Raw genomic sequence first — 22,023 nt, forward strand, 5'->3', positions numbered from 1 at the left:
ACCCCCGGGAGGCACGGGGAGAACATGCAAACTTCACACAGAAAGGCCCTTTTTGACGACCCCACCCGGACGGTGGGCACTCGAGGACATGCGGACGGGCACGCATTCCTTCAGTGCTCACAGCGTCCCAGGTGGGAATCGAACCCAGGACCTTCGAGCTGTGAGGCGACAGCGCTTACCACTGCACCACCGTGCCCCCCCCCCCCCCCCCCCGCCGTTTGTTTTTTATTCCTGCTTTCATGAACTTTTTTTCTCATATTTCAGCTGTCCTACACTGAGGAAGCTGTGCTACGTTGTGATTGAAAGTCACTGTTCACTGGATGGGAAGAGAAAATGGCTTGCAGTCGCGTTCCATTGGTAAAGGTAAAATATTGCTTTGCTTGGCTGAATCTGATTGGATAAAACACATCAAAAACAAAACGCTGCATGGAGTCCCCCGGTCTTTAAGCCCTGACTGATCTGGAGAGGCCGCCTCCAAGTAAGAAGTTATTACTGTTCACATCTCAAAAGTGTGTTTGATCAGGTGGAACTAGATCCTCTCTGTTCACATCTCAAAAGTGTGTTTGATCAGGTGGAACTAGATCCTCTCTGTTCACATCTGAAAAGTGTGTTTGATCAGGTGGAACTAGATCCTCTCTGATAATACTGCAAAGGAACACTTGATCACAATCAGCAGAATGTCAGCCCAGAACTCTCTCTCCATCCTTCTGTACCTGCTGCCCACCACACCCACTGATACATCCACCCATCCAGTGGATAGAGGATCCACCATCCCATATTGACACCATTCATTTCTATACTAGGGTTGGGTGATATGGAAGAAATTATTCAGTACATAATGATAATTGTTTTTACATATCAATATACTTACAGGTATATCATGATATTTGCTCACGTATGTGAAATCGCATGATAAATAAACCAACTGATGTGTCCATTGTTTTTCATCGTTTTTTTCATCTGGTATCTCCACCACCCTCCTCTCTGATGGACACAGACCTGGTATCTCCACCACCCTCCTCTCTGATGGACACAGACCTGGTATCTCCACCACCCTCCTCTCTGATGGACACAGACCTGGTATCTCCACCACCCTCCTCTCTGATGGACACAGACCTGGTATCTCCACCACCCTCCTCTCTGATGGACACAGACCTGGTATCTCCTCCACCCTCCTCCCTGATGGACACACCTGGTATCTCCACCACCCTCCTCCCTGATGGACACAGACCTGGTATCTCCACCACCCTCCTCTCTGATGGACACAGACCTGGTATCTCCACCACCCTCCTCTCTGATGGACACAGACCTGGTATCTCCACCACCCTCCTCTCTGATGGACACAGACCTGGTATCTCCACCACCCTCCTCCCTGATGGACACAGACCTGGTATCTCCACCACCCTCCTCTCTGATGGACACAGACCTGGTATCTCCACCACCCTCCTCCCTGATGGACACAGACCTGGTATCTACACCACCCTCCTCTCTGATGGACACAGACCTGGTATCTCCACCACCCTCCTCCCTGATGGACACAGACCTGGTATCTCCCCCACCCTCCTCTCTGATGGACACAGACCTGGTATCTCCACCACCCTCCTCTCTGATGGACACAGACCTGGTATCTCCTCCACCCTCCTCCCTGATGGACACAGACCTGGTATCTCCTCCACCCTCCTCCCTGATGGACACAGACCTGGTATCTCCTCCACCCTCCTCTCTGATGGACACAGACCTGGTATCTCCACCACCCTCCTCTCTGATCGACACAGACCTGGTATCTCCACCACCCTCCTCCCTGAGGAACACAGACCTGGTATCTCCCCCACCCTCCTCTCTGATGGGACACAGACCTGGTATCTCCCCCACCCTCTCCCCTGAGGAACACAGACCTGGTATCTCCACCACCCTCCTCCCTGAGGAACACAGACCTGGTATCTCCACCACCCTCTCCCCTGAGGAACACAGACCTGGTATCTCCTCCACCCTCCTCCCTGAGGAACACAGACCTGGTATCTCCCCCACCCTCTCCCCTGAGGAACACAGACCTGGTATCTCGCGGCCGCCTCTGACCCAGCGCAGCGTGGCGGCTGGCTTGCTGCGTGGCGACACGCAGGTGAGTTCCACCTCTCCGCCCTCCACCGCGTCCTGCTTCACCTCCACGCCGGGTATGTCCGGGGGCACGGACACGGACAGCGTCGCCACCTGGTGGTGCGTGGCGTCCGTGTACAGCTGGCAGAAGTAGCCACCCTCGTCCCCCACGCTCACGTTGGTCAGCGTGATGCGCACCAGGCGCGGCGTGAACAACACCATCTGGAAACGGTCATCCTTCAGGGCTGCAGAGGGGAGAGGGGACAGCAGAGGAGGCAGGAGAGACAGAAGGAGAGGGGACAGCAGAGGAGGCAGGAGAGACAGAAGGAGAGGGGACAGCAGAGGAGGCAGGAGAGACAGAAGGAGAGGGAGGAGAGGGGACAGCAGAGGAGGCAGGAGAGACAGAAGGAGAGGGGACAGCAGAGGAGGCAGGAGAGAGAGAAGGAGAGAGGACAGCAGAGGAAGCAGGAGAGACAGAAGGAGAGGGGACAGCAGAGGAGGCAGGAGAGACAGAAGGAGAGGGAGGACAGCAGAGGAGGCAGGAGAGACAGAAGGAGAGGGGACAGCAGAGGAGGCAGGAGAGACAGAAGGAGAGGGGACAGCAGAGGAAGCAGGAGAGAGAGAAGGAGAGGGGACAGCAGAGGAGGCGGGAGAGACAGAAGGAGAGGGGACAGCAGAGGAGGCGGGAGAGACAGAAGGAGAGGGAGGAGAGGGGACAGCAGAGGAAGCAGGAGAGACAGAAGGAGAGGGAGGAGAGGGGACAGCAGAGGAGGCAGGAGAGACAGAAGGAGAGGGGACAGCAGAGGAGGCAGGAGAGACAGAAGGAGAGGGAGGAGAGGGGACAGCAGAGGAGGCAGGAGAGACAGAAGGAGAGGGAGGAGAGGGGACAGCAGAGGAGGCAGGAGAGACAGAAGGAGAGGGGACAGCAGAGGAGGCAGGAGAGACAGAAGGAGAGGGAGGAGAGGGGACAGCAGAGGAGGCAGGAGAGACAGAAGGAGAGGGAGGAGAGGGGACAGCAGAGGAGGCAGGAGAGACAGAAGGAGAGGGAGGAGAGGGGACAGCAGAGGAGGCAGGAGAGACAGAAGGAGAGGGAGGAGAGGGGACAGCAGAGGAGGCAGGAGAGACAGAAGGAGAGGGAGGAGAGGGGACAGCAGAGGAGGCAGGAGAGACAGAAGGAGAGGGAGGAGAGGGGACAGCAGAGGAGGCAGGAGAGACAGAAGGAGAGGGGACAGCAGAGGAGGCGGGAGAGACAGAAGGAGAGGGAGGAGAGGGGACAGCAGAGGAAGCAGGAGAGACAGAAGGAGAGGGAGGAGAGGGGACAGCAGAGGAGGCAGGAGAGACAGAAGGAGAGGGGACAGCAGAGGAGGCAGGAGAGACAGAAGGAGAGGGGACAGCAGAGGAGGCAGGAGAGACAGAAGGAGAGAGGACAGCAGAAGAGGCGGGAGAGACAGAAGGAGAGGGGAGAGAGGGGACAGACATGAGAGAGGAATAAGTGGGGGGGACGATGAGTGGAGAAAGACGAAGAAGAGAGAAGAAGAAGTCATTAGTCCTAAGACAAAATTAGGCTACTTTTACATGTACTAAGAGACTCGGGCCCTATCTTCGCAACGGCGGTAATTTTGCATTAGCACCCGTTTTCTAGTTAAGCAACGTAGACAGAGACAGAGAATTGAGTCTAGTGTGAAGGAAAAGTAAAAAAAATAAAAAAAGGAGTAAAGGATGAGCCAAAAACATCAGACAAAACAACAACTAAAATGTGCCCACATTTTTTCCTGTAGGTCAATAAGAAATTAATTTTGGTCCCATGTGCCAACAGAGCATTACGATTCTCTGTTTAATTGAATACATTACACACACATACATGCGTGCATGCAGTGCATGCACACACGCACGCACGCACACACACACACACACACACACACACATGCGCGCGCACACACACGCGCGCAGACCCACTCTCTGCCTGAGGAGCCTAGGCTGGCAAAATGAATCAACTGTCATACTTGAAACTACTTGTTATAACACATTTTTACTTGCCAGTAGTCTGTTTTTAATTATTCTACGGCAATTTTTTTAACTAATTTGTTTTCTATTTGCTGTTTTTCTTTGGGATGTGAAGCTTTTTGTAACTTCTATGAAAATGCTTCTGATTATGTCTGTTACACACACACACACACACACGCACACATACACATACACACACACACACACACACACACACACACACACACACACACACACACACACACACACACACACACACACACGCACACTCACACGCATGCACGCCTCACCTCAGTGGAAAATGTTCCAGAGAGGAGACTTGCAATGGAGGCTTTAGATCAGGGGTGGGCAATTATTTTTCATGGGGGGCCACATGAGAAACCCAGATTGTTGCCAGGGGCCGAACAAATATTGTCATGCCGTAACCCAGGAACTGTGATGATAGAGAGGACCACAAAAAATGTCCTCGCTACCAGAGGGCCAGATTTTGCTGAGGGTTGGGGGCCGAACGGCGCCGGCGCAACATTTTTTGGGGCATTTGAAGCCAGGTTTAGAGGAATAACTCATTTTAATGAAATAAGATTAGAGCTGGGAAGCACAAACTGTTTTTTAATGCATTTTGTTGGTGGTATAAACACAAGACAGCCAAATCCAACAATTTCGAAAATCCCATCTCTTGCCACCAGGGGGTGCTGCAGCACCCTCAGTACCCACCATTAGGCCTCTGTTCTGTTTGCTTGGTTGACTTCTTTAGGAAGTGTTCTCTGTGTCAGGTTCCATAGTATACTCACATCCCGTTTACAAAGAAAGCCCCAAGGATCTAATCTAATGAATGGATTAGGTCTAGGAAAGATGGTGATATGTGGTTTGGGGTGTAGTTTAGGTTTTGAATAGTCTTGTTAAAGCTAGACGAAAGATTGATTTGGCCTAATAGGAAACAATAAGAGAACTCCTCGCACTGGAAAACACTTGGGCTTCTGTTAGTGCGTGTCTCAAATGCCTCGCGCTAGCAAAGTGGCTGTCCAGTGACGATTTCCGTTTGTGTTCCTCCACGACAGTGTTGCACGGAGTGCAAAATAGTTTGCCTCCACTTTCATGCAAAACATTTGGTCATTGTTTTGCGCTTATTTTTGTTGGTAAACGTGAGGGGTTTGCGTTACGTCCCCACTCTCGTCACTTCTTATTGTTGTCCCTCGTTCCCACAGCAACCAGGCAAGATGACAGCGCACACATATCTCAAACCCAGGTGAAGATGCGGCATTTTACTCACTTTTTTGCGGTGAAATCGCGAGAATTTTGAAAAATTGCAAGCCCCCGCAAATATCGCGGAGTTTGGTTGAATTTGCATTCATTATTGCGATCGCAAAATCGCAATTTCCTAGAGGGACTGGTTTCTTTGTTTTTCTCTGTGCCTGTTTGTGTGATCTGGTTGCATTAAATGTGCTGTAAATGGAAAGTCAACTGATAAATCAACACGGAGGTGATCAGTGTGGAGGGGAACTGCCGTTTTTCTTTGGAAAACGGAAAAGAAACTGACCATGACGCTGGACACTTCCCTTATTCGCTCAATAAAACGGATGTAAAACTCAAAACCAACTAAACAAATAGAATACATGAACACGTTGCATGTTGCAAGTATTGAAGTCCAGAAGAGAGAAGCAGGAGCCATTTAACTCATTGAGTGCCAGCCACTTTTGGAGAACGGAAGCTCCCAGTGCCAGAGTTTCAGAGCGTTTTCAGTGATTTCTCGAGGCCCACAGAATATTGTGTGATATTACTATGTAAACACTGAACACGCACAAAGAACGATGAGACTCTATTCTATCATCTGCAAAAAAAAGTTTATTGATCCCATTTTCCGTTCTTTAGTTATGAGCCGGAGAAGATAGCTTGATTCATCCAAAAACAGCAATTTTTTTCTAGAAGCTGAGATAATTGGCCTTTTGTGAAATTAAACATTTCAAGCACATCACTGACTCTGAAGCTAATCTTTTCTAATGTAGTCACACCTCAAAAATAATTTCCTTCAATAAAACAGTTTAGGCCAGGGAATTTTGTTTGGCAGAATAATATTTTTAGCTACAACCAGCAGCGCTGGCCCCTGCGTGCGCTGCTGGTTGCAGCTTCTTGCTGGTCTTGATTTGCTGCTGGTGGGCATCGGATATTCTGGCTTGCGTTTGTCAATCCTGTCCTGCTGCCTGGGTCTGTCTGGGTGTTGCGTGCTGCTCTGCGTGCCCCCCCCCCCCCCCCCCCGCCCCGCCCCGCCCCGCCTCGCCTCGCCTCAACTGCACACTCCTCCTCCTGTCTGTGGTGGCTCTCTGCTGAGTTTGCTGTGCGCACAGTGAAGGGTGCGCAACATCCAGTTTTTTTACAGCGTTCCGCGTGTGTTTGTCACCGGCAACGATGCTTCCAGTTGAGAATAATAACAACTCCACGGTGTGGATGTGCGGATGTGCTGTCGCAACCGACACGGAGCGGCTCAATTGTGGGAGCAGATTGGCTGCTGCAGGCACAGCTGCAGTAACGTGCTTCAGCATATCGATGCATACGGATGCGATGCGATTTCCGTTTCCATAACGACTTCTTCTTTGTTTTTTCCTTGCCTTTCTGTTATGTGGAGAGCACTGTCGCCACCTAAGGGTTCTGTAAAATAGGTTATAGACCTCCAATAGCTACAATAGTTGTACCAGAGATGTATCAGGGATTGATCCACGTCCCACCGTCAAAAAACGCAATTGACGACAATCGTCGTCTTTGGCACTCTACGTCAGTATTTGAATTGACGACAGCTGTCGTCATTGGCATTCAATGAGTTAAGGAGAAATGGTACATTTTCAACTTTGAAATCAGTTGGGATTCCTCTGCCCCAGGACCGCTCTGCATGATGGAGATAGAGGAGCCTGGTCAGCTCTATCTCCATAGCCGGTAACACCGTTTCATTTGTGAGGTCACTCCAATGGAGCGCTCTGCAGAGAAAACGTTGGCGTAATCGAGGCTCTGAGCAACCCCAGACGACTTTCTGCTTTGGAATTGATAGTTGTAACTGCTGTAATCTGATGCTCAGTTTGATATAAGAAGTTCAGAGAGTTTATAAAGTCAGTCTTGATGGAGCCGCTCCGGGCTACATTGATACAACAGAACAGATGTCTTGCTTCGCTCATTTCCAGCTTTGAGAGCGAGTCGCTCATTTTGCTCAGCCCTGATTGGACGATTCTACACCAGCCCTGATTGGACGATTCTACACCAGCCCTGATTGGACGATTCTACACCAGGATTTATCTGTCCGTTCTCTTATAACTGCCTCTGCTTTATTCCTCTGTAGCCCTTTCCTCATGTAATTCCTGCCTGGTGTTTTGATTGTTCATCATGTTAATCATTATTGTTCTATTTTTCTGTGAAGCACGTAGCAACTCTGTTTTGAAAAGGGCTATGCAAATAAAGTTTATTATTGTTATTAAAAATTGATGATAGGAAAGCTATTAATCTGAGTGGGACTGCCCTTTGAGTCAGTGAGAGCCTGACTGATTAAATGCTGTAGGCTACACGGGGTGAAAACAATTACCAAAAAAAAAAAAATAATAATAATAATAATCACAAAAGGTCTATTAGGCCCTTTTCACAGCAGCCAATTTGTGTTTAAAGCCAGGAAGTAACACAGGTGCAAGCAAAACATCAATGAGGGCCCCAACGGTGGAACACCTAAAAGAATTGGAAGTTAGAAACCCTCATTAATGCTCTGCCGGCACCTGTGTTACTTCCTGCCTTTTAGACACAAAATGGCTGCTGTGAAAAAGGTCTTCTACTGCAGGCCAGATGCCTGACAGACGAGCCACTGCAATCACTACTCCCACCTCACCACCAACCCCCTGAGTGAACACTACCCCCACCTCACCACCACCCACCTGAGTGAACACTACCTCCACCTCACCACCACCCCCCTGAGTGAACACTACCCCCACCTCACCACCACCCCCCTGAGTGAACACTACCCCCACCTCACCACCACCCTCCTGAGTGAACACTACCTCCACCTCACCACCACCCCCCTGAGTGAACACTACCTCCACCTCACCACCACCCCCCTGAGTGAACACTACCCCCACCTCACCACCACCCACCTGAGTGAACACCCACCTCACCACCACCCTCCTGAGTGAACACTACCTCCACCTCACCACCACCCCCCTGAGTGAACACTACCTCCACCTCACCACCACCCACCTGAGTGAACACCCACCTCACCACCACCCTCCTGAGTGAACACTACCTCCACCTCACCACCACCCCCCTGAGTGAACACTACCTCCACCTCACCACCACCCCCCTGAGTGAACACTACCCCCACCTCACCACCACCCACCTGAGTGAACACCCACCTCACCACCACCCCCCTGAGTGAACACTACCTCCACCTCACCACCACCCCCCTGAGTGAACACTACCCCCACCTCACCACCACCCCCTGAGTGAACACTACCCCCACCTCACCACCACCCTCCTGAGTGAACACTACCTCCACCTCACCACCACCCCCCTGAGTGAACACTACCTCCACCTCACCACCCCCCCCCTGAGTGAACACTACCTCCACCTCACCACCACCCCCTGAGTGAACACTACCTCCACCTCACCACCACCCCCCTGAGTGAACACTACCTCCACCTCACCACCACCCACCTGAGTGAACACTACCTCCACCTCACCACCACCCCACTGAGTGAACACTACCCCCACCTCACCACCACCCCACTGAGTGAACACTACCCCCACCTCACCACCACCCCCCTGAGTGAACACTACCTCCACCTCACCACCACCCACCTGAGTGAACACTACCTCCACCTCACCACCACCCACCTGAGTGAACACTACCTCCACCTCACCACCACCCCACTGAGTGAACACTACCCCCACCTCACCACCACCCCCCTGAGTGAACACTACCTCCACCTCACCACCACCCCCCTGAGTGAACACTACCTCCACCTCACCACCACCCCCCTGAGTGAACACTACCTCCACCTCACCACCACCCCCCTGAGTGAACACCCACCTCACCTCACCACCACCCACCTGAGTGAACACTACCTCCACCTCACCACCACCCCCTGAGTGAACACTCACCTCACCACCACCGCCCTGAGTGAACACTACCTCCACCTCACCACCACCCTCCTGAGTGAATAAGGGAGACAGACAGAAAAGCAGTGAGAGCAGGAAGGAACACTTCCTTTTGTTAGAGACAGAGAGCAGAATCGACGGTGAGAAAATGCTGATAATAACAAACAGCACTAATAGAAGTCTGCTGGTGACAGAGGCTCAATGTGCATAGATCCTCATAAAGATCCTCCAGACTCACTGTGTATCGACTTGACTGTGAAATCTCTCTCTCTCTCCCTCCCTTCCTCTCTCTCTCTCTCCCTCGCTCTCTCTCTCTCCCTCTCTTTCTCTCTCTCCTTCCCTCTCTCCCTCTCTCCCTCTCTCTCTCTCTCCCTCCCTCTCTCTCTCTCTCTCCTTTATTCTCGCCCTCCCTTTGCTCCTTCATGTTGGCTTTGGCTCAGCCAGGAAACGGCAGAGTGCTTCCCTGATGTAACATCTCACAGCATCGTTCATCACAAAACACACACTAGAGTTAGACACTGGCTCTGTGTGTGTGTGTGTGTGTGTGTGTGTGTGTGTGTGTGTGTGTGTGTGTGTGTGTGTGTGTGTGTGTGTGTGTGTGTGTATGTGTGTGTGTGTGTGTGTGTGTGTGTGTGTGTGTGTGTGTGTGTGTGTGTGAGAGAGAGAGAGAGAGGGACATAGGGCTAAAGCATGAGATAAATAGACTAATATTGCTCCATAATACGGCAGACAGGAAAGATAATAGATAGAGAGAGAGTGAACTCCAGGAGAGAAAGAGAGTTGTGAGAGAGCGCTACATCTTTTCTCCCCTCTGCACTAAATGGCAACTAAATGTCAGACTTCTGTTCAAGTCCAACTTCACCTTTAATTGCCCCGTCATATTTGCATGCCGAACAGAGTTGGAGGTACTGTAGGGGTCCTGTAGGGGGCGCCAGAGAGAGACAGACAGACCTGCCAGGGGGGGAAAGGGTCCATGTGTCCACTAGCAGATGTTTTGTCCCATGCTCCAGAACCTGAAACGGGCCGTCGTTAAGAGGGCTGCAGAGGACCCAGATGAGCGTCGTGTGGATGAACACATATATCATATCATATCATATCATATCCTATACCATCATACAGGTTATTACATACTGTATCATTTACCAAATCAGTGGCTGACAGTTTGTGGGAGTCGTAATTTAGCAGCAGTAAAGTGTTTCTACACTTCATTCTGCCCACTGTGTTGAGCCTTTCTGAAGGTCAGTGATATGCAATTACAGTGTTTCAGATCAAAGGATTGCCTTCTGTCACTGAGTATATACATATATATATACATGTGAGTATATACAGTATATATATATATATATATATATATATATATATATATATATATATAGTAAAGTAGTGTCTATACTCATATACGTATATATATATATATATATACGTATATGAGTATAGACACTATTTTACTATTTTATTATTGTCATCATTATTATTATTATTATTATTATTATTATTATTATTATTATTATTATTATATATTTCTTTACCATGATTTATATCCACCTTATTTTTGAATACCCCGCTGTAAAAAATAATTGTGGGTACAAGTTCCGGTTTAACGTGACTTATTGTTGCAGCTCGCCATTTCCTTTGTTATACTCTTTGGCTGCAGAGCCGAATTATAAACCGGAAGCTGGAGGACGTTATAAAAGTTATAAATATAGTCACGTTATAAACAACTACCGGTAACCAACGCTGGGGGTCCGTATGGAAACAGTGCTACTCGAAATGGTTAACTCATTGAGTGCCAATGACGACAGCTGTCGTCAATTCAAATACTGACATAGAGTGCCAAAGACGACGATTGTCGTCAATTGCGTTTTTTGACGGGGGGGGGGTCCATCGAAGCCAGATCTATGTCCTGTAACATTTTGGGACATGTTGAATGTCTATAACCTATTTTACCGAGCCATTAGGTGGCGACAGTGCTCTCCAGATGACAGAAGTGTCAGGAATACAGCTTGACAAAGCCGTGATCAAAGACAAACCGCGCTCATGCTGCAGACAGAGCCATCATGTAGATGGCTCTGGGCTGCTTGCCAACAGCAATCAATCCGCGCACACAACTGCAGCTCCTCTGCCTGTCTGTCTGTCTGCATAGTTTCTTCACACATTACCCACCAGAAAGGCAGCACCCAACGCCGAAGGGCCAACCCTTACCTGCAGTCGCGTTGGGCATTTCCTCGTTGCTGCTGTGAGCTGCCAGGAGCCGCGCGGCGCAAAAACAGAGGCTCCGAATAGACTTTGTGCGTGTGGGGAGGAGTTGGCAGCTGACTCGGGGAGAGGCGGGGAGAGGGGGGGGCAGGGGGGTGGGGCGCGCATGCACCACAGAACTAAACCAGGTCACATCATCAGAAAATATTAGCTAGAGTCAGTGAATGTGCTTGAAATAATGCATTTCACAAAAGGCTGAATATCTCAGCTTCCTGATAGAAAAGCATATTTTTGCTGTTTTTGACCTATCTTCTCCGGCTGATAACTAAAGAACGGAAAATGGTATCAATAAACTTTTTTTTGCTGATGATACAATAGAGTCTCCTTGTTCTTTTTGCGTGTTCGGTGTTTACATAGTAATATCATTCAATATTCTGTGGGCCTCGAGAAATCACTGAAAACGCTCTGAAACTCTGGCACTGGGAGCGTCCGTTCTCCAAAAGTGGCTGGCACTCAATGAGTTAAAAGTTAAATCAATTTGGTCATTCAGTGGCGTTTTACTGCCATGTAACATAGCTAGCTAGCTGCTAACATTAGCCACAATTAGCCTTAAATTAGCCTTAAAGGGATATTTATCGACGAGATTTCTGCCAAGCTGGACCTGATTAGTGATTTGCTCCGTTCGCCCAGACGGGTGTCAAGCTGTCAGCAACAAGGCTGGGAGGATCACACCAGAAGAAAAACGCATAGGCATCATGGCAGGCAGAAATGAGGTGGATAGGAAGTCTTTCAACCACTATAGCACTTTTCACCACATAAGTGCAATTCTTTGTTTGGTTCTGGTTCATTTGTGGAATTAATTAAGAGCAACTGTTGGAACAACTTTGAGTTTGGTAAATAACGCGGCGAAGTGGCGAGTGCTGTTCTAAAGTCAGTTTGGAGGAGACGCTTCAGTGCCCACGGCATTAAAGTGGAAACGCAGACACAGTATATTTTCATTATAAATTATGATTCAAACATTTTCACCTGATAATTTTCACATAAATCACGCCAATAATGTGTTTTTTTTATATTCACTCCAGGGAGTATCAAACAGGTGTTCTTTATTCATTTTAATTAACAATGGTATTTCAGTGGTTTTGCAAATGAACTCTGCATTATTTATTCATTTATTTATTTATTTCATTTCATTTAATTTCATTTCATTTCATTTCATTTCATTTCATTTCATTTAATTTCATTTATTTCACAGCCTCAAATTGGCATATGGCGGGTTGCAAAATAGCAGATGACAGCCGGGGCAGTCACAGGCATACGATAGGGCTCATGGTCTTGAAAATGGTCTCGCATTGGTCTGGTCTCGGTCTCGGTCTTGGTCTTGGTCTCGGTTTAGGTGGTCTCGACCACAACACACACACACACACACACACACACACAGACACACACACAAACACTGATACACACCTCGCGTGCCATTGAAGAAGAGAGTCTGTCGGCGGGGGTTCTGGATGACCACGATGGAGCCGTCGTAGTTCTGCAGGCGGCAGGAGATCTGGGCCGTGCCTCCCTCCAACACCGTCACGTTCTCCGCCTGCACCGCCTGGCAGCGCGCTGACGAGAGAGAAACACACACGTTCAACTGAACTGTCACCTAGGAAACAAATAAGCTACTTCAAACATCCCTCATTTTCTCCCTATTCATCACACAGAGCCGAGGAGGAGGAGGAGGAGGAGGAGGAGGAGGAGGAGGAGGAGGAGGAGGAGGAGGAGGAGGAGGGAGGACAGAGAGATGGAGATTGAGAGAGGAGACGGAGAGAGAAGATCGAGGTTGTGCTTCTCAACAAGTGAAGAGAAAAACACCTTCTTATCGTTATAAGAATCATTATAATTACTACCATTCATCCTTAGAAATCCAATAGATGCACACACACACACGTACGTATGTGTCACGTGTGTGTGTGCACACATACACACACACACACGTACATACGTACGTACGTACGTACGTACGTGTCATGTGCATGCGCGCACACACACGCACACACACACACACACAGACACACACACACACACACACACACACACAGACACACACACACACACACACACACACAGACACGCACGCACGCACACACACACACACACACACACACACACACACACACACACACACACACTCGGTGTGAAAACATTGGCCACACTGCAGAGCTGTGATAGCTGGGTGGCAGACAGACACAAACACACTTCACACATTCTTAATGCCATTTCTCATCCATGGTGCTCAGACAATTGATTAGACACCATTATACTGATGTAATGGTTCTTATTACAGGTATTTGGAAAGAGCTAGGGGCTTCTGTCTCATCTGTGTGATATATACACATGCACATACATGCACATTGCACACACACACACACAAACACACGCACATTACAAACACACACACACACACACACACACACACACACACAGGCATACATACGCACTCTCAAACTCACACATGAACGCAGGCACGCATGCACACACACACACAGAAAGCAAAATGCACACAGAGAGACATGCACACACTCGGGGTAGGGGTGGTGGTGGGGTGGTGGTGGTGTATCGATACAGCCTACAGTAGTAACGCAATATTTTGTGTGGCAATATTTGATCGTTACACGAAGCCAAATATTGCAATATTTTTAAATGATCAGGTGCTTTGACGACTATCCAATTTGGCTGCACTAAAAATGATTGAAGTGAGATGAACAGACTGACGGTTTTTTTCCTCCTTTGGGGCGGACAACATTTGCAGTGGAAAAAAGGTCATTATGAATCACAATATTTTTTTAAATTGCAATAATAATTGTATCGTGACTTAACGTATTGTGATAGGGATCGTAATATTGTATCATGGGTACTCTGGTGATTCCCACAGCACGCACTTAAGCTGCGTTCACACCGACCTATTAAAGTTTTTCGCTGGCATCGAGTTTACATACAAAGTCAATGCAAACGATATTCGCCCGGGAGAAAAATCGCTGGGCGTCCGAGCAACAGAGACAGAGCGATAGGGAGAAAATACACTCGTCGCCCAAGATGAAATATCCCAACTCGAGCGAAAATACGCTGGCATCAGTCGCTCGCTGTTCAACGCTGATTGGCTGCCGTGTGAGAGCGAGTCAAGGATCACACTGGCTTGGAACAAACCGCTGGTTTATTGTGTGGCAACAAACCACATTGACAGCTGATTGACAGGCTGACAGCTGACATGAAGTGAAGTCTGTACTACCGGTATATGGAGCTCGCGTTAGGAGCACGCTGATAGGCTTAGCTTGTAAACAACTACGGTGGCTCGTAGTGGACAAACATCATGACATTGCGTAACGTTATAGCCCCCAGATGTCCGTCAATTCTTGTGCCTGTTGACGAGCGATTTAAACAGAGCGACAGAGCGATTCCAAAGGGTTGAATCGAGCGACAGAGAGAAAAATAAATATCTCGGTGTGAACACAGCTTTAGACACACACACGCACACACACAAACTTTCCCACGTCTTCTCTCAAACAAACTTGTCTGGCCCCCCGACATTATTTGTAGACATGGTGCGAGGAGGAGGGGGGGGGGGGGGGTGAGAGACAGCAGGGAGCCTCTTTGATGTGGCTGTCAGGCAGCCCAGCAGTCAGTAATGACTAATGAGGCGGTTGATGATGTTGTGATTGGAGTGTCTCTCCAGTTCAAAGGTCGGCGGTTGTTGACACACACACGGCCCGGCTGAGTCACTGGTCCCGCTGAGCCTGATGGACGCTCCGCTGTTTGAATTCAAATGACTTTGTGGAGCAATTAGTCCTGTCCACCTTATTTCTAGCTGCCATGATGCCTGATGGCTGCTTCTTCCGCTTCCGGTGTCATTTTTACACTGTTTTAACTTGACAAAAAAAACGTCTATGAGGATTTTACAGCAGAGCCATTCTGCTCTACAGCCGTGTCGTTCGGGTGCTGGGATAACGTAATGCATTGTGGGTAGTCGGCTACTGTGGCTAATGCTAGCGGCTAGCGTAATAGTTACTTTACATGGCAGTAAAATGCCACTGAATGACCAAATTCGAATTCACTTTGAATCATTTCGAGTAACACTGTTTCCATACGGACCCCCAGTTAGTTGTTTATAACGTGACTATATTTATAACTTTTATAATGTCCTCCAGTTTCCGGTTTATAATTCGGGGTCTGCAGCAGCCGAGTATAACAAAGGAAATGGCAAGCTGCAACAATAAGTCACGTTAAACCGGACCTTGTACCCACAATTATTTTTTACAGTGGGGCATTCAAAAATAAGGTGGATATGGCTGCAGCCAGGAGGAGTGGGCTGTGATTAGCTGCAGCCAGGAGGGAGTGGGCTGTGATTGGCTGCAGCCAGGAGGAGTGGGCTGTGATTGGCTGCAGCCAGGAGGGAGTGGGCTGTGATTGGCTGCAGCCAGGAGGGAGTGGGCTGTGATTGGCTGAAGCCAGGAGGAGTGGGCTGTGATTGGCCTCCAAGAGAGAAGCGGCTTCGCTTGCTGCGCTCCCCAAACCATCTATTTACCTATTTGCATCCCTCATTTTGCATGCCCGCTCTGCCTGGCAAAGCTGGAGTGGGCGGCGGCCGTGGGCGGGGTTTAAAAAAAGAGAGTAACATCAATATTGAAGCATGCGTGATGAAGCAGCCAATAAGGGCTGTCGATAAAGACTATATAGACACTAGAGTATATTTCAGCACTAGCAGTGTCTCTGAGCTGAGCTCTGTAAAACACCTTCACACTCTGAGACAAGCAGATGGTGGAGAGCTGCTGACTTGACTGATTTGGGCCCAAATAAATGTCTCTATCTGCAACCCGAGCATGTACTGAAAGTGTATGGTATGGTGTGGTGTGTGTGTGTGTGTTTGTGTGTGTGTGTGGGGGGGGGCGTATGTGTGTATGCCTGTACTGTACAATAGGTGTGTGTGCGTGGTGTGTGTGTGCGCGTGTGTGTGTGTGCGCGTGTGTGTCTGAGACCAGACAGGGTTGGCATATTGCAATTAAGCGACTCTGACATCGTCCAATCCCTCCGACTTCATCCAAATTTAATTTGCCCCTCGATTTTAATCTCTTTCAATATATATTTAATACTCCAAAGCACATACAGTATTCATCACATCAGGGGGGAGATACACAGACACATGCGGATGTTGAACTAAAGGGAGTCAGAATGAACCAAAGAGGATAGGGATAGGATAGGATAGGGATAGGATAGGGATAAGATAGGGATAGGGATAGGATAGGGATAGGATAGGATAGGGATAGGATAGGGATAAGATAGGGATAGGATAGGATAGGGATAGGATAGGATAGGATAGGATAGGGATAGGATAGGATAGGGATAGGATAGGGAAGTCAATGGAAGAGAGAAAGAAATCTTGACAATTACCCCTAATTGTAGTCATTAATGCTCCCATTCCCTGCATCAATATTGTGATTCATATCGTGGGCCATCAGGCTCCTGCCACCGCCATGCCAATTATTTTTCTAATGGCTTCTTATTACTCATCACCGTGGCAACCAGACTAGGCCGCCATTGTTTTAAGCGGCGTTTAATTTGAATAACACTGCCGTGACATCGTGACAAAGCCCAGTGCCGGGGTCTGACTGCAGCTGATTAGTGACCCATCAGAACCAATAGAGACGGATTAGTGACCCATCAGAACCAATAGAGACGGAGACCTCGACAACGCTGAGGGACCGCAGACTAAAAAGAAAGCGGTCAAATGTTTATGTTTTGGAGGCGGCCAGAAAAACACGGGGTAATTAGCCGTCCATTTAATACACCCACTTCTCCTGGCAGCTGTCGGCCCCTTCAAAGGAAATGAGCTGTGGTGGCGTAGTGGTACTGCAAGGAAAACAGCCACATTGACAACTAAAGAAGCAGATAGCTGCTGCTGCATGCGGGGAGGGGGGGGGCATGGAGGAGGAGATGCCACCCACAGGCACCTGCTATAGCTGGTGGGCGGAGACAAGATGGTGGGGGCGGGGCTCTAACCAGGAAATGATAGCAGGCAATTAGGAAGTGACGCACATCCCCCCACTAAGCCTTCACAACACAGCTGGGTACCTAACACTTTACTTTGACTGGAGGCTTTACAGGCTGCCAGCCAGTCACATCAACACCATGAGTCTGTGCCTCTGATCACCTACGTAGTACAGTAGAGAGAGAGGAGGGGAGAGAGGAGGGGGGAGAGGGCAAAGAGGAGGGGGAAAAGAGGGGGGGAGAGGAGGGGAGAGGGGGAAAAGAGGAGGGGAGAGGAGGGGGAAGAGGGGGAAAGGGGAGGGGAGAGAGAGGGAGAGAGGAGGGGGAGAGGAGGGTGAGAGAGGAGGAGGAGAGGAGGGGGGAAGAGGGGGAGAGGGGGGGAGAGAGGGGGAGAAAGGAGGGGGGAAGAGGGGGAAAGGGGAGGGGAGAGAGGAGGGGGGAAGAGGGGGAAAGAGGAGGGGAGAGAGAGGGAGAGAGGAGGGGGAGAGGGGGAAAAGAGGAGGGGAGAGGAGTAGGGGTGGGACAAAATATCGATACTCACGGTATCGCGATATTTCCACTTGCGATACGTTATCGATACACTGGCACCAAGTATCGATATGTTTATAATTTTTTTTTTTTTTTTTAACACATTCACTGCCAACAGTTTTTTTTTTACTGTAGGTAGCTTCTGCCAAGGTTTTTTTTTGAGGATTCTGGCTCATCTTTCAAGAGCCGAGGATTATTTTCTGCTAGGAATTTGTGAACACAAAATATCTCAAAAGAACTAATAGAATGTGTGCTTTCTCTGTCTAAAAGAGTTCGTTTTTATCATGTTCTGTTATGTAGGCATTAGCAGTTGAATACAGCATGGTTTCAGCGTCTGAGAAGAAAAGCTGAGAAAAATGCATTTTTGTGAAATTCGATAGAACAGTCACTTTAACTATTTATTTTTGGCATCAGTGAGACATCAGACATCTAAACAATAGTTCTTTGAACAGTAATTTCCTCCATAACAGCACCCTCACCCCCCTCTCCTCCAAACTCCTCCCTCCGTGGGTGTGTCTCTGGTGGCTTTGCAGCGTTTGTCACAAGCGAGTCTCTCCTGCCTGTCTGTGCTGCCTGGCTGCTGGCGGCCGCTCTTTGGGCGAGTGTGGATGGGGCTCGTTTTTCGGTTGTGAGCTCAGCTGGAATGAAGCTGCGTGCGATTCTGGGCTTTCTGCCGGTGTTTCAAAGTGTGTTTCACCCATAAGCTATTATGCAAATTTGCAATCCCCCACCGCCAGCTCCCAGCGCGAAAGCGAAAGCGTTTTCGCCAATCCATTTTCATGAGAATGGCTTCCTCACGCTGCTGTTTTTGCTTGGCTTCGTCTAGTCTGGAGAGCACTGTCGCCACTTAGTGGGTCGGTAAAATAGATTATAACCATTCAATACCTCCCATATTTTTATAGGAGATGTAAAAGGGTTAGATCCACGTCCCACCGTCAAAAAAAAAAAAAAAAAAGTTTTTGGACGAGATATCTCGTCCACGGCAGTCAACCGTGTTAAATAAACAGGCTAAAATATTATGCTGTGTGTGGTAGTTGAAACATAGTTTCAAGTTGACGTTTATTTATGTTTGTAGTTGAAACAAAAACATAAATACTGTAGGCTACATCAATGGAAATGTTTGCTCATTAATATCTACTTTTAGAAATTATATAGGTAGGTAGGTTATATAGGTTTTCTTGTTTTAATAATAATAATAAATATAGCCGCAAGCGGCGATGGGCGGGGTTCAAGCCTTGCGCAGATGACAAAGCTTCTGATTCTGACTAGGACATCCTCCTTGATATATCTGCCAAGTTTCGCGACCATTGGACAAACAGGTGCAGAGTTACGGCCTTTTTTGTGTTAGGCCACGCCCATTTCTGGCGTTTATGGCGCCCCCTTTTGGTCGAATTGCACAAAATTTGACACACATGGTCTAGGATGGTCTCCGAAGACCTCCTGCAAGTTTCGTGAAGATTCCTTAATCGGTCATGAAGTGAGGACAATTTAGCTGTGAGGCCACGCCCCTCTCAACTTTAACGATCAATATCTCCGAAACTAAAGTAGCTTTCAAAAATCCACCAATCACGATTGTAGAGCTTGCTCCATAGATGCTTCCTTGCGAGTCTGGTGCAAATCGGTCCAACGGTCTAGGAGGAGATGCAAAAAATGTGTTTTCCAAATTTTTCCAAATATCTCAAAAACTTTCCAGGCGGACATTGAGGGTCCTTATGGCAAATTTGTAGAGCAGGTCCACCTGAACATCTGGAAAAAAAAAGTTTGAAAATCGGACCAACGGCGTGGAAGTTAAGGCCTTTAACGTAAAACCGTCGATTATAGCGCCACCTTCAGGCCGATTCGAAAAATCTTTTTTGAGCACCTACCAGCCAACAATATCTGTCATTGGGCCAGGTTTCAGGTCTCTACCATTTACCAACTCACGGGAATTTGCGTTGGGGCAGATGAAAAAGAAGAAGAAGAATAATAATAATAAACCGGCACAAAAACAATAGGGTTTCAGCCCCTTCAGGGCTTGAACCCCTAAAAAGACTGAATGTGTAACTTTTCCTCCGTGGTATCGAAAATGTTATGAGTGAGTGACGTGAACTCTGAGAGAGTTCATGTCAATTCTGCTAATAAATACATAATACCTGCTTCTTGCCTTTTAGGGGTATTTTTTTCTCTTCAGTTACACAGGTATCGTGATGTATCGTCTTCCAATATATCGATTATCGCAGAATCGCTGTATCGTGATAATATCGTTATCGAGGGCCAAGTATCGTGACCATATCGTATCGTGAGCTACTCAGCGATTCCCACCCCTAGAGAGGAGGGGGAAGAGGGGGAAAGGGGGAGGGGAGAGAGGAGGAGGGAAGAGGGGGAAAGAGGAGGGGAGAGAGAGGGGAGAGAGGAGGAGGAGAGGGGGAAAAGAGGAGGGAGAGGAGGGGGAAGAGGGGGAGAGAGGAGAGGGGGGAGAGGGGAGAGAGGAAGGGAGAGAGGAAGGGGGAGAGGAGGGGAGATAAGAGGGGGAAAGAGGAGGGGAAAGAGGAGGGAGGAGGGGAGAGAGAGAGAGAGGGAGAGAGGAGCACAGAGAGGAGGGGATAAAGGAGGAGGGGATGAGGGAATCAGCCTCTGTGACAGAGGTATTAATCTGGCCCCCCATTAAAATCCATCCCATAATAAAATTCTCCACAAGCTGTTGAATGATATGAAGAGAGAAACGATCGATTCCACAGTGCTGCACTGACTGCTCTGATCAGAGGAGAAATAAAACAATAAACAAGCAGTTCACTTTCCAGCCTGACAGGGGCAGTATTTCACAGCAGTCACGGCCCTGAGCAGAGGCTTTATTTACTGGGGCGATAGAGCACAGAGAGAAGGCCCATCATTTCCAAATACATAAACAAATAAATAAATAACCGCCGTGCAAATTCAGAAGACAAGGCTGTTCTAATGGCCCCCGCAATGAGCTTGAGTTATACGCTGAGGGGGGGGGCGGAGCCACAGAGGGAACAGAGCGAGGGATGAGGAGGGAGGTGTGTGGACGTTAAAGGAGGGAGGGGGGGGGGGTTTGGGAGGCAGCCAGGTGGACTGATGCTGGATCACCCCTCTGTTCACAGTACATTCTGCTAACTGCTTCACCAGAGCAGGGTAGCAGCTGAGTTACTGCCTCTCTCTCTCTCTCCTAACACACACACAGTCTCTCTCTCTCTCTCTCTCTCTCTCTCTCTCTCTCTCTCTCTATCCTCTCTCTCTCTCTCCTAACACACACACAGTCTCTCTCTCTCTCTCTATCCTCTCTCTCTCTATCCTAACACACACACAGTCTCTCTCTCCCTCTCTCTCTCTCTATCCTCTCTCTCTCTCTCTCCCTAACACACACACAGTCTCTCTCTCCCTCTCTATCCTCTCTCTCTCTCTCTCTCCTAACACACACACAGCCTCTCTCTCTCTCTCTCCCTATCCTCTCTCTCCTAACACACACACAGTCTCTCTCTCTCTATCCTCTCTCTCTCCTAACACACACACAGTCTCTCTCTCTCTCTCTCTCTCTCTCTCTCCCCCTATCCTCTCTCTCCTAACACACACACAGCCTCTCTCTCTCCCTATCCTCTCTCTCCTAACACACACACAGCCTCTCTCTCTCCCCCTATCCTCTCTCTCCTAACACACACACAGTCTCTCTCTCTCTCTCTCTCTCTCTCAGTGTTGTCTCTTCTCCCCCTATCCTCTCTCTCCTAACACTCTCTCTCTCCCCTATCCTCTCTCTCCTAACACACACACAGTCTCTCTCTCTCTCTCCCCCTATCCTCTCTCTCCTAACACACACCCAGTCTCTCTCTCTCTCTCAGTGTTGTCTCTTCTCTCCCTATCCTCTCTCTCCTAACACACACACAGCCTCTCTCTCTCCCCCCTATCCTCTCTCTCCCCTATCCTCTCTCTCCTAACACACACACAGTCGCTCTCTCTCTCTCTCTCCCCCTATCCTCTCTCTCCTAACACACACTCAGTCTCTCTCTCTCTCTCCCCCCCTATCCTCTCTCTCCTAACACACACACAGTGTCTCTCTCT

General features: G+C 48.7%; 1 protein-coding gene across 1 annotated transcript in view; it reads right to left on the reverse strand.

Annotated features, from left to right (window-relative positions):
• Positions 1-625: 625 nt before the first annotated feature.
• The window catches only part of LOC310798921 (cell adhesion molecule 4-like), a gene marked incomplete at both ends in the record, with an annotated part of 40,516 nt that continues 19,118 nt past the window's right edge, over positions 626-22,023 (reverse strand). Inside the window, 3 exons of the mRNA XM_083661478.1 lie at positions 626-645; positions 1,935-2,339; positions 12,880-13,026. Of these exons, the coding sequence (XP_083517604.1) occupies positions 626-645; positions 1,935-2,339; positions 12,880-13,026 (572 nt within the window). The remainder of the gene's footprint in view (positions 646-1,934; positions 2,340-12,879; positions 13,027-22,023) is intronic.

The sequence above is a fragment of the Poromitra crassiceps genome (genome assembly GCF_964638095.1).
Source record: "Poromitra crassiceps genome assembly, chromosome: 26".
Taxonomy (NCBI): domain Eukaryota; kingdom Metazoa; phylum Chordata; class Actinopteri; order Beryciformes; family Melamphaidae; genus Poromitra; species Poromitra crassiceps.